Genomic DNA, 12,631 nt, shown 5'->3' on the forward strand with positions numbered 1-12,631 from the left:
TCCGCCCGCGGCAGGACCGCGCATGCGCCTGGACACCTCCGCCCACGGGGTGCGCACGTCCTCTCCGCGGAAGCAGGCGAGCGCTGCCAGATCTAAGGTCAGCCTGACACCGGGTACCGCCGCGACGGGAACGACAGTGTCACAGTCGCATCCAGCACGGACGTCGCACAGAGACGCTGTCACAGCACTTGCTGCGGACGGCACTAGTTGGAGCAGCTGGGAAGCGCCACGTGTCTCGTCTGACGCGCTCGGCTCGAACCGCCTCGAGAGGCTGTCTCGACACTCGCGCACCTGCCTCCACCCTCTTACGGCCGCTTCACGGGGGAGGCGGCTCGGAGGATGTGGAAATGTTGCCAAAGCCATAGGGGGTGGGGGTGGGGGGCGCGGAGCTGGGACTCGAACCCAGAACCAGCTGCCAACCATTCACCTCCTCTGTGGTCGAAGCAAATGTCCCCATCGCAGTTTCTACCCGCTGGTCCCACCGTGACCTGCTGTCTCTTCTTTTCCCGACTCTTCTGCCCATGCCTATCCCGGGGCTGCCTGCATGCTGGGCGGTGGGCGGGCGCCCGCGGGCGCCCCCCCCCCGCCCCCCCCCCACACCTCTGCTAGGGTCTTTGGCACTCTCTCCTTTGTCCCCGTCTTCTGGGCTCACTCCAACACCACCTCAGCCATCAGAAAACCCTCCTCCCTGCCGGCCAGCACCTCCCCAGCTCCCGCATGAGGCCTCACGCCCGGCGGACGTTTATACTGACTCGTGGGCATCACCGGAGCTCCCCAGGGGTGGGGGTAGGTAAACTGAGGTCCACAGAGGGCTGAGTGACGCTAGTGGGACCCCATTCGCCTAGGATCTGACCAGGCCTAAGTCGTGGGGATCACGCTGGATCCCCCGGCCACCCCAGGAGGCAGGGAGTCCCAGCCCAGGTGGCAGGTGAGAGACACGCAGGGGGCTTCGCCTGCTTGAGACCACACCGCCACGTGTGCCGTTGGTGTTTCTGTGCTAGGAAGGATTCAGAGGCTCGCTGGGTGAGAAGGCTGTGATCGGCTGGTGGTGCCTGCCACGAATGGGGGGCTCCCTGCCAGGCATTCGAAAACTGGGCCCGCTGCCTGCTGGGGGCCGGACACACCAAAGGCTCTCCTTCCACAAACCCACAAAGAAGGGATCGCTTTCCCGTTTCCCCAGCAGGAAAGCCGGGCCCAGGAGGGGCCGGTGAGCTGCCCAGACACACCCAGCACTAGATTCGGGGAAGGTTGAAGGGCCAGTGGGGGGGGCCCACACCACACCCGTGACCATCCCTGCTGGACAGTGTTGAGAAGGTCCTGAAGCTCAAAGGGAAAAGAATTCAGCAATCAGCTCGTAAGGTCTGCCGTGGGCAAGGGACCAGAAAAACTCCAGCCGTCAATACTGCCGCCCACAGGCAGAACTCGGGCGACGCTACAGTAATTTGCTAGTAACACCGGCCAAGGGATTGGGAAGGAACCGGGCGCCCAGTCAGAAACGGGTGCAGCAGCTCGGACTGGGGAAGCGGTGCTCGATTAGTAATGTCTGCCGCGGGCACAGGCTGGGAAACTGTGCCTGATCCTGAACGATTAGTGATGTCTGCTTGCTCTGGGGTTGGGAGAAGGGCCCGGCTTAGTCACGCCCACTGGGGGGCGCAGTACCCAGAGGGGGGTCAGAAAGCCCGGGGCCCGGAGCAGAATGGGGTCCGGGCCCCAGGGACGCGCGGCCCTTACCTTTCTTGATCTTGGGGGCCGGGGTGATGGAGCTGCCGTTGGTGCTGGCGGCCAGGCCCAGGGAGGGCACGGGCAGCTTGGGCGAGGACAGCATGCCGTGGGCCCCGCCCGGCGAGTAGGCGAACAGGGAGCCCCCGAAACTCTGGCGCCGGCCCTCCCGCCGGTTGCTGTCGATGGCCGCCTGCAGCTCGTTGGGGTTGCTGAGGCCGCGCTTCTCACACTCGTAGGGATACAAGTACTTCATGTACCTGTGGCAGGGGCAGGGGCAGGGACAGGATGGCGCCGGGGCCCCCCCAGGACCGCCCTCGCCAATCCCGCCACCCAGCCGAGTGAGCTCGAGGCGGACCGTCCTCAACCCGCACCCTGACGTCAGGACTGGCTCTCCGCGGCCGCCCCGGCCCCTCCCGCCTCCCCTATGCGGGGCGCCGGCGGGCACTCACTGGGTCCGCAGGGTGAAGGCAGCGCTGGTGATGGACGTGGGCAGGTTGAGGCCTTTGGTGATCTCCCTCCACAGCTTCTTGTTGATGACCTCCACCAGGCCGCCCTTCTCCGTCACCAGCACGTACAGCATGAACAGGTCAAGCACCTGCTTGGCCATGATGGGGATGCGGTTCACGGGCGTCCCTGCAGGCGCGGGGCAGGGAGTGCAGGTTAGTGGGGGGGGGGGGGGGGGAGGGGGGCAGAGCCACAGGCGCAGCAGACGGCACGTGTACAGCCAACGCGCCTGTCCAGAGAGGTCTCTCCTGTCGCGGGCACACGGGGGCAGGATATCCTCTGCGGGGCCTCAGCAGCTCCCCGGCCCCGCCCCCTCGAGGTCAGGAGCCCTCCAGTCATGACAACCACAGACATCCATGTGTCTCCTGGGGGTAGAATCGCCGGGGGAACCCCCCCTTGAGAGAGCACAAGGAGGCCCGTGTCTCCATCAGAGGCTCACCCGGGGGTACAGAGACCCGGGACAGGCTGCGGGGCCAACCTGGGGACGTGTGTGAGAAACACGGCCCTTGTGAGTGTGGCTCCATCGACAAGCACAGTGGCCAAAACAACCCGCCTGCGTCCCCGAGGCAGGTGCCCTCCGGGTCCCGGGCTTCCCAGGGGTTTGCAGCCGCGAGGAGGCAGCACTTGGCTAATCCACCCTGCAGCTGAGAGAGCGGGGTGGCGGGCTGGTCCCCTTTTCCACCCACACTGACCCTCGTAACTGCTGCCGTCCCTGTCCTCCTCACGCGCCCCTGATGCAGAAGCCCGTGGCCCAGCCTGTCTGGCACCTTCTCGGCCGAGGGTGGAGAAGCCCCCCGTTTCGACCCTCCCTGCCGCGGAAACCCAGCTCTGACATCTGGCCCTGGCTGCTGTCCTGGTCAGCTGGAGTCGCCCGGCTCAGATCCCCTGGAGCCCAGGCTGGCACACGGCGTGGGCTCAGGAAAAAACAGCGAGATGCGACCGGCCCGCGTCACAGCCTACAGGGCACGTCGCCGCACCCCGGAGATGGGCAAATGGAGGCCCCGGGCTGTGGCTCCCGGAGAAGGGCCAGCCCAGCTTCACGTGAGGGGCCAGCCGGTCCACACTCCTGGGACCCTGGTTCCTGGGCCCCAGAGCCAGATGCTCTGGGGTCACCTCCTGCCTCTTCTGTCCTTTCCAGGTTTCAAAACCCCCACTAACTGAGGACAACCCGGAGAGGGTGGAGAAAGCTGGAACTCAGACTACCCCCCCTCACCACCGCCCCCCCCCCCCACCCCGACCGACCCTACCCAATTCCATTTTTCAGCCCGAGAGGGAGAGAGGAAAAAGCGACAAGTGTCAGGGGCTCACCCAGCCCCGGCCCACCTGGGACATTGGTTCAGGTTCTGCACTGAGAAAGAACAGAAAGAATCACACAAAAGATCCTCTGGGGACCCCACGCCCTGGCTCTGCACGGGGCCTGGACGGATGTTTACAGAAGGAGCAGGGTGGAGAGCAGAGAGGCACCGGTGGAGGACAGGGGCAGTGGGGGCAGCAAGGAGATAAGGAGGGTGGGGAGGTCTTCAAGGAAACAGGAGGAGGGTGGGGCGCAGCCAGGACCCCTCTCGCATTCCCAGCCCCCAGAGAATTCTCAGAGCCTTCTCCTTTGTGACGTGAAAAAAAATTACTTTCTCTGCGTCTGGAGCGAAGGAGGGCTTGTGGGATGCAGGGCATGGTGTCCGGGGCCCAGGGGGGAGGGGTCTAACGCACTCTCAGCCCCAAAGCCTGCCAGTTACAGAAGGGGAGGGTCCAAGAAGATGGCAAGGGAAAGGGGCACTTGGGGCTGGGTTCTGAGGGTTGCAGAGGAGTTTGTCGCTCCCTGCCCTCCAGGGGAGCCCGGCTCGGCGAGGATGGCAGAGCTGGACGCCGACCCTCACGGTCCCGTGTGGCCCCCGCCTCACCCATACCCAAGGGCGGCTCACGGTACTTCCCGACCTCCAGGACACCAGGCCCAGTCTCGGGCGGGATGAGTGGGCTCTGGGCCGGGAAGCTCGGGGCCCCACGGCAGGGTGGTGGGGGCGGGGGGGGGGGAGGGGAAGGGGGCTCCGGCAGGTGTGGACGGGTCGATAAAGCGAGTGGGGGAGGATCTCTCTGACCACACGGTGGGCAGCGGGCCCTGGATGTGACTGGTCCCAGTGATAACAAGGAGGGGGCCCCCACCCCAGGACCGGGTCTGGATTCCCCCAGCCCCGGCACGGGAGGGGTTAATGCGAAGGCCGCAGCCCCCTGCCCTTCCCTTCCGGCTGGGCGGCTGGGCCTGTGTTTACAGAGGCTGTTCGAGAGGGAGGGGCGCAAAGAGGCCCTGGACAAAGCCAGCTGCGGCCAGCCCCTGCGGCGGCCCCAGGTGGACCCTGCAGCACCCCAGCTGGGCCCGCCCCTTCCTGCCTCAGGGCTCGGAGGATGCATCCCCTCCCCGGCCTCAGTTTCCTTCCCTGAACGGCCCACGAGGCGGGCTGTCTAGCACGCAGAGGAATGAGCTCCGCTGTGCAGTGGGTGCCCTCAGGGCCCCCGGCCGGCCAGGCCTCTCGCCCCGTGGCAGCTCAGAGCCGAGGCCGAGGCCACGCGTGGGGGTGCGGGGGACCCCCTGGGGTCTGGGGACGTCCACCCAGACCGGTCCCTGCCCCTTGGGCCTTTGCTCCCGGTCATCTTCCTGTTCTGCAGGCCTCGGTCACCAGGCATTTACCGGCCGGGCCGTGTTCGGCATCTACTACACCCCAGACCCAGGGGGTGGGACGGGCTGCAGAGGCGGGGGCTTGGCCTGGTACGCTGTTGGCACTTCATAAATGCAGCCCTGTGCTCAGCATGTGTGGGGTGCCGCCACACAGTGGCAACTGTTCCTGGCCCGTCTTACAGACGGGGGAACTGAGCACCCCCCCCCCCCCCGTAGGCACAGGGGAGGGGCCGGGACTGGCCTTGCACCAGCAGCCACGGAACACCAGTGTCAAGACCACGAAGGCCGTGAAGCCAACCCGAGGAACTTCTATCCTATTGTCCCGGGGCCCAGCTGCCCTCCTGGCCGTCCACCTCTGCTCCCTGGAGGCCGGCTCTGCTGCAGGGGACCCTGGGGGCGGTGGCCGGGGGTCCCTGGGAGCCAGGACTCCATCACACCATGGGTCTCGGCAGCAGAAAAAGGCCTGACCTGACGGTTCTGGGCTGGGGACCAGACACCTCCTACCCAAGGACCTACCCCTTAGACGCTCCCACCTGTGCCTCCCCCATCAGACCCGACTGCCAAGCAGGCGCCAGTCCCCAGGACCCCCGTGGGCGAGCCTCACCTCGCTTCTGCATGAAGCTGAACAAGTCGTCCAGGAACTCCTTCCTCTTGGGGTCCCCGTCCAGTTCGTAGAGCTGTGGGGTCAGGGAGGGGAAGGGTCAGCCGGTGTCAGCGCTTGGGCACGGGCGCCACATCCCCACTGAGGGGCGGCCGGCAGAGGCAGGTCCGAGGTCCTGAGGCCCCAGGTTCAGATGAAGACACAGGTACCTGCGTGTGTCTCCCATGGCGGTTGGCCGCCCCCAAGCCACATGCTGGGCCCCTTAGAACAAAGGTTGAGTCTCCTGCAGCCCTGAAGGGCAGCGCCCAGACCCAGGGGTCTCCTGAGGCGGGTCCCTCCTGCTGGCCCGCTCCTGGAGCCCCAGGTGTCCCTCCAGCACCTCCACGGGCTCCTCCGTGCACCTGTCGGAACCCTGCTTCTTTGAGGACACCCCCCACTGGATTGGGCCCCTCGTCTCCCCCTTAACTAACGACACCTGCAAAGACCCTGCTCCCCACAGGAGCTCGTTCTCGGGCCGGGAGCTGGGTCTTGACATGTCATTTGGGAGACACCATTCGTCCCAGACAGCCAGCACGCAGAGGCCACATCCTGGAGCTGCCCCCCGAGAGGCGGCTCTGTTTTGTAGATGAGGAAATTGAGGCCCAGAGGCAGGCGAGAACCCAGAGCCTGGGAATGTCAGGGCCCTTCGGCCCAGACTCTGCCCTGGGCTCTCCAGTCATTGGGTGAAGGGCTCGGGGGTCCCCGGCTGCATTGACCACCTGCTCCCAGGGGCCGGCAGCAGAGGTGACTGGAGAGTGGAGTTGGAGGGGGGCGGCGGCAAAGAGCAACCTTCACGTTAAGCCCTGGGGAATGGACCCAGAGGGATCGGGCCCGTGGGGGGCCTTGAAACCACCAATCAGCCCCGGCTGGGACAGTCCATCATTAGGGCCCAAGAACACGCCAACGCCCAGCGCCTGCCACATCCCCGGGGGCTTCGGAGGCAGGGTCTCCGGGGCTGGCCGCCCCTCAGCCTCCCTCCCCTCTCTGGGGTTTGGTTCCCCCATCGGTGGAACAGAGACAACAACGCGGGGCCTCCGGGCACAGGCCGGGGTGGTCCAGGCTGAGTCTTTGTCTCTGCCCTGCCCCAGCCAGGCTGGCCAGCTACATTCCTGTGCTGATTTATGGTGGTCAGGGAGGCCCCACGCCTCCCCCTGCCTGAGGGTGTGTGGCCTGCAGGTGGACCTCGGCCATCCTCCCCTGCCCCGTCCCCGCCTCTCCCGCCCACACACCCTGCCACGCACACCCCCCTCCTGGGACCTCACACCCAGTCTCCTCCCTGACCCTTCCTGCACCACGCCCCGTGGGACTACACGCCGGTCGGGTCTCCCGTCGGCCCGCTCGCTCGTGTGGGATGTGGGGGCTTCGTGTGGTTTGTCACTAGTGTCTAGGTGGGGTCAAGCACACGGCAGTCGGTGAATAAATGGTCGTTCGCTGATCCCTGACTTGCCTCCGTGTGGGCCAGCCTGGGCAGAGGGGCATCACCACGTTTTGGAGTCTCGCTGGAGACAGCAGGTGTCCCCAGGTTCACCTCCACCCGAACCCCCACCTGTGCAATCTTATCTGGAAATGGGGTCGTGGAGGATGTGGTCAGTTAAGCTGAGGTCGTACTCGGGATAGGGTGGCCCTAATCCCACAACACGTGTCCTTCTAGGAGAAGAGACACAGCCACGGAGAAGGCCGTGTGAGGACGAGGCCACAACTGAGGGCCGCCAGGGGCCGCCGGCCACACCAGAGGCGGCAAGACGCAGGAAAGACCCTCCTTGGAGCCGCGGGGGAGCATGGCCCTGCCCCACCTGGATCTCGGACATCTGGCTCCCGAATTCAGGAAAACAAATTCCTGCTGTTTTCAGTCTCACAGTCTGTGGTCATTGCTACGGCCGCGCACACAGGCCCCTCCTGATAGGCGGCAACATCTGTGAGATCCTGACCTGGGGCGGGGGCGGGGGGGGGGTGGTGTCCACCCTGCCTGAACCTCCCTGGACCCGGTCCCGAGAGACCTCAGTGCCCCTCGTGCCTCAGTCCTCCCATTCGCGAGGACGGCTCACCATAAACACGACAGCTTCACCTGGAGCTCCAGGAACCGTCGTGACCCCTGCATCCCAGGCGGGGAAACTGAGGCTCAGGATGGAGACCAGCTCCCCCGAGACCTGGCAGCTGGCTAGGTGGGGGAGCTGTTAGCCCCCAGGCCAAACGGTGGGTGGACAGGCCTGTGGCAGGGCCCAGTCAGACCCCCGTGGGGCCAGGGTATTGTTCGAGGCCGTAAAGGGGGATGTGCAGGGCCCCCGGCTGCCGGGGGGAGGCCGCTTTAACGGCTGTTGCTGTGGGCAGCTGACAACAAAGGCAGGCAGTAAAGGCCACCCCAGCTTTATGGGGCTCAGGCCCCAAGTTCCGCTCCCCTGCTGCCCCGGCCAGGCCGGAGGGACGGGGGCACGGGGGGGCAGCGTCCGGGCCCCACTGCAGGCCGGCACGCCCACCGCCTGTCCTCACGAGGCTCCAACTCACACCGCGGGGACACAACACACCCCTCGCTCGGCCCAGGCCTCTGCCCCGCTTGAGGTGGGCCGGGGGGGGGGGGCACTGAAACCAGTCGCCTGCCACGGCCGCAAACCCAGGCTGGACACCCGCGAAGCCGCCGGAGCCCCTCCCTTGGGGCCGAGGGCTGGGACAGACGACCCGCGCCAGTCTCGGCTCTCGCCCTGGCCCCGCCTGACCTAGTGGCACCAGCCACCCCCCAACGGCCCTGCAGCCCACGAGGGCCCCGGAGGACCCCCCCCGCCCCCCCCCCCCACTTCCTCCAGCTTCCAAACCAGTCCCACGTCCGCGCCTTTGCCCCAGCAGCGCCTCCCGCCTGGACCGCCCCCGCTGGCTTCTCCCGCTCTCTCTCCTCAAACCCGCCCCCCCCCCCACGGGGCCCCCGCCCCCCGGGGTCACGGCTGCTGCCCCATCTCCGTGGCACATGGTCTGCTCCCACTGGAACATGTTTACTGACCGTGGGCGACTTTCTCGTTTACTGACACTCTTCCCCTGCCCTCCCACTGCCCGAGCCACGTGGGTTTACACGCGGGGCTGGCCACAGGCCCGTGTGCCCCAGCAGAAGGTCACATAGACCCTGTCTGCTTCGTCCCCAATGTCTACAACCGGGTACCAGGCGGCTGCTTAACACACGGGCCTTGATTTCTCAGTGTGCCACGGGATGGGGCCGCTAACCCTTTTCCAGATCTGTTATGTGCCCCACAAGGCTCATGCTGTGGGCGAGTGACATCCTACGCTGGGCAGACGGGCAGCTGGGGGCCCCAGCTTTCCGCCAGGGAAAGGGGCAGCCATGCCCCTCCCTGGGCCCCAGCCGGCCGCGTCAGGGGGGTACACCCAGCCCCCCACGGGCCCCCTGCCTGTCTCTCGGCTGTGGCGGAGGGTGACGGAGGCGGGGGACCCCTTGTTGCCAAGTGCTCTTCCCCACCCCAGCCCCACCCACTTCACAGAAAAGGAAACTGAGGCACAGAGTGGGTAGGGCCAAGCCTCCCTGGTCACCCCATGCAGCAGCCAGAGCCCGGCAGTCTGAGCATGAGCTCCTGTCCCATCCCGTGTCCCCCACCCGAGACCTGGCTTTGCACACTGGCCGCCCCTCCTGCCCTCACCCCTTCCCGAGTGCTCTCACTGAGGGGCAGCCGTGTGGGAGGCCCAGGTAGTGGCAAAAACAAGGTAAGCGCTCCCCACCCCCAAGCGCAGGATGGGCAAACAGGAAATTCTTGTTTGTGGTTAAGGAGCATTGTCTGTGCTAGGAGACTCCTTGTTGGTCAGCGGGCCATACCGCTGACCAGGTCAAGTTGTGTATCTGGGAGCTGGAGAGGGGCCTTCAGCTGCCCTGCAGAGGCCAAGGAGCTCACCCTCGGCGGGGGACCCCTCCCCAGCCTGTCAGCATTGAAGGTGTGAGGAGGAGCCCCCCCCCCCCCCCCCCCGCCCTTGGCCACCAAGCCCACAAAGCGAGGGGCCTGGCCTGGGGACGTGCTTGTGCGGGGAGGGCACTACCAGGACCCAGCACACAAGCGGCCCCCTCCCCAGGCATGACGCTCCGACAAGATCACATCCCCAGGAGGCCCCACCTGGGCAACCCCGAGCCAGTTCCCAGCCCACCACGGGGCCCCGGGAGGGGGGGGGGGGGGCGGCGTCTAGCCCAAGGCAGAGGGGCCCAGGCTGTAAAGCAACCGCCTGCAGGGCCCCTGGGAGGACCTTTGCCCCTTTAACGGTGTCTGCTCAGGCCCCCTCCTGCCACCCAGGCGGCTCCAAAGTCCGCAGGGCTCCACCTGAGGAGGAGGCTGCTGGGCCCGCAGGGAGACCGGGGGGGGGGGGGGGGGGGAGGCCGCCGCTGTCCTTACAAGGCAGAGAGAGGAACCAAAATTAGGAAACATGAAGAAAGCCCAGTGCCTGCCGTTCCGGGGCCCGTGAGCCCCAAGCCACCAAGGAAGGGAAGGCAGAGCAATGCCAAGGACAGGAAGCCTGTTAGAAAGGCTTGCTGTTGCAGTGCCCAACACGGCTTACAGGACACCAGGAGTGTGTCCTCCTCCATGGCCCGAAACCAGGGTCGGTGGGTGGCAGCGTCACAGGCAGGGCCGGGGGGCCCAGGACGCTAAGTGTGTAACCTCACCTACTTGTCTCTAAACCTGGAAAAAAAGGATCCACGGGAGTGAGATCCACATCACACAGAATTCACCATCTCAAAGTATTTCGGCGGCATCGAGTGTGTTCACGGAGTTACGCAACCACCATCTCTATGTAATTCCAGAACATTCCATCTTCCCAAACCCAACCCGGTCAGCCAGGCCCCGCCCCCACGAGCCCCCTTCCCGCCTGTGGACGCGCCTGCTGGAGGCGAGCGGCATTCCCGCGCGTGTGGGTGGACGCGCTGCTCGTCGGTTACCCGCCGGTGGGCGCAGGGCTGTCCTTACGGGCCTGCTGCTGACACACATCGGTATACCCTCGCCTGTCTTTACGTCCTCAGGGTTTGGGAGAAGGATTTATTCACCGTAACTCCTGAAGGCAAAGTGAAACAGCAGAGAAGGTGGCAACACTGTTTTTTATCCCCCGCACCCCCCCACCCCGGAGACTGACCAGGACAGTAAACCAGATGCAAGCTCCCAGGGGCAGAGGGTCCAAGGACCTTTCATCTCTACAGACAGATGCCATCGGGTCTCCTCTGCTCTAAAGCCGACCATGGCTCCCTATCGCTGTCAGGATAAAGCCCAGGCTTCCTGCTTTCCAGGCCCAGCAGCTGCTCCCCGAGGCACCTCTGCCCCACCACACCGGCCCCTCTGCAGTATAACGCCAGGTCCAGCTGGAGCCCTCCTCCCACCGAAGCCTCTGCTCCCGCGGCCGGGTCTGACCCCCAGGCCGGGGCAGCACGGCCAGTGAGGCTCCGCACCCCCACCGCCCCCAGCGTCTGTCACCGGGCATATGACTGTGCTCGTTCGGCGAAGGGCTCCCCCCACACCCAGACGACAGCCCCCAAGGGCAGGTCTGGGGGCTGCGGGTGCTGGGCTCGGCGCCCGCTAATGAAGGAAGGAAGGAGGCTCACTGAGGCTCTCGGCCCTGGGCCCCCTCCCATCCCCCGCACAAAGCCTCTCCCCACCGACCGAGATGACTCAGCATGTCCAGCCTTGTTGCCGGGGGCCCCAGGTGGGCCGGGAACAGAGTCCCTGGGGGCCGCCCCAGCCTCCCACATTCACAGAAACAGCCGCAGGTGCTGGGGCCGGGCAGGCAGGGCGGCAACCACTGGGCCTCCCCACCACTCCTCCAGGCCACTGTGCACCTGGGGAAACTGAGGTGGGCAGAGGGCAGGTCTCCTGGCAGCATCTGTGGACCGCCAACGGCTCGCCTCGTCCAAGGTGGCACGGCCCCGACGTGGCAAAGCTCGGGCCCCACCCCTCGCGACAGTGGCCCCGCAGCAACGTGGTGAACGAAGAAAGGATGGAGCTCAGCGGGCACCTGGCGGGGAGGTGGGTCGGGGTGGAAGAACCCAGAGTGGGGAACCCTCCCTGTCTGTGCTCCGAGCCCCAGTCTACCCATCGCAGGGGGCAGGGATGACGTGACCAGGAAGCCGGTGCCCCGTCCCTGCGCTGCAAGCACGCAGGCCAGCGGACGGCCCGGCCGGGCTCCCGGGGAGTTTTGCACCTGAGGGAAAATTCTGCCGTGGAAACTCCCACGACACCTCTCAGAAGAGGTGGACGCCGAGCGGGAGCTGTGTCAGCCCACAGGCGTCGGCCGAGACAACCCGTTTTGCAGCCGCGTTGAGCACCTTCTGTATGTCAAGGCTGCTGCTGGACGCTGCCCAAGGGAACCACAGGCCAGTGGGGGACACGGCAGGATCCGAGGCAGGCGCAGCGGCCCCGGGGGCGGGGGTCACTTGCTGCCGCACGCAGCAGGGCCTCAGGCGACGTCCGGGCGACCTCGCGCCCTTCCCGTGAGCCGCCCTCCTGGTGCACCCGACCCCTGGGGCACCCGCCTGGGCGACCAGGCCGCCTTTCATTTCCCGTCAGCGCCGGCTCAGCCTCCTCCACACAGATGTGGTGAGCCCACGGGGCTCGCAGGAGATTGAGGAAGTGATTCTGGGCAGGGCACAAACATCTGTCCGCTCGGCCTCGCACCCCCGGCCGGCCATGTGCCCCTCTCTGAAAAGACGGCACCCCACCCATGACAGATATTAATAAAAAGCTCCAGAAACGAGTCACAAGGCTTAACGTGGAGCTGAAGCTTAGGGGCACTTCTTTCTGGATTTCCAGATTGTGCGGGCCGGGCATGTGCCCCGACACCACACTGCTGTCCTCTCCCGGTCGGCCTTCTGCACGGCCGGGGCCACCCCGGGGCCTCAGTGAAGTGGGCAGGGGCGCCTGCGGCATCGAGGTGGGGACCGTGGGGACCAGGACGTAGCTGGGGGTGGGGGACGGGGGAGGAACCACCTTGGTGGCCAGACAAGCCGATCGCCCGCCAGCACCATGCCAAAGCTGGGGAAACTGAGGCCCACGGGGGCACACCCACAGGTCCAGCCCTGAGAACGCACCCTCGATGGAGGGCGGCTGAGGAACAATTCTAGGAAGAGGTGGGGA

The 12,631-nt window shown here is 66.2% G+C and overlaps 1 protein-coding gene across 9 annotated transcripts in view; it reads right to left on the reverse strand.

Annotated features, from left to right (window-relative positions):
* ARID3A (AT-rich interaction domain 3A) overlaps positions 1-12,631 on the reverse strand; it is a 32,323-nt gene that overhangs the window by 5,071 nt on the left and 14,621 nt on the right. For all 9 annotated transcript variants that reach the window (XM_086699747.1, XM_086699743.1, XM_086699750.1 and 6 more), the window contains 3 exons: positions 5,499-5,571; positions 2,172-2,355; positions 1,732-1,979 (listed from right to left, as the gene is read on the reverse strand). In XM_086699747.1, the coding sequence (XP_086555873.1) occupies positions 1,732-1,979; positions 2,172-2,355; positions 5,499-5,571 (505 nt within the window). The remainder of the gene's footprint in view (positions 1-1,731; positions 1,980-2,171; positions 2,356-5,498; positions 5,572-12,631) is intronic.

This window comes from Puma concolor, chromosome A2 (assembly GCF_028749965.1).
Source record: "Puma concolor isolate L17-30 chromosome A2, mPumCon1.1.hap2, whole genome shotgun sequence".
Taxonomy (NCBI): Eukaryota; Metazoa; Chordata; class Mammalia; order Carnivora; family Felidae; genus Puma; species Puma concolor.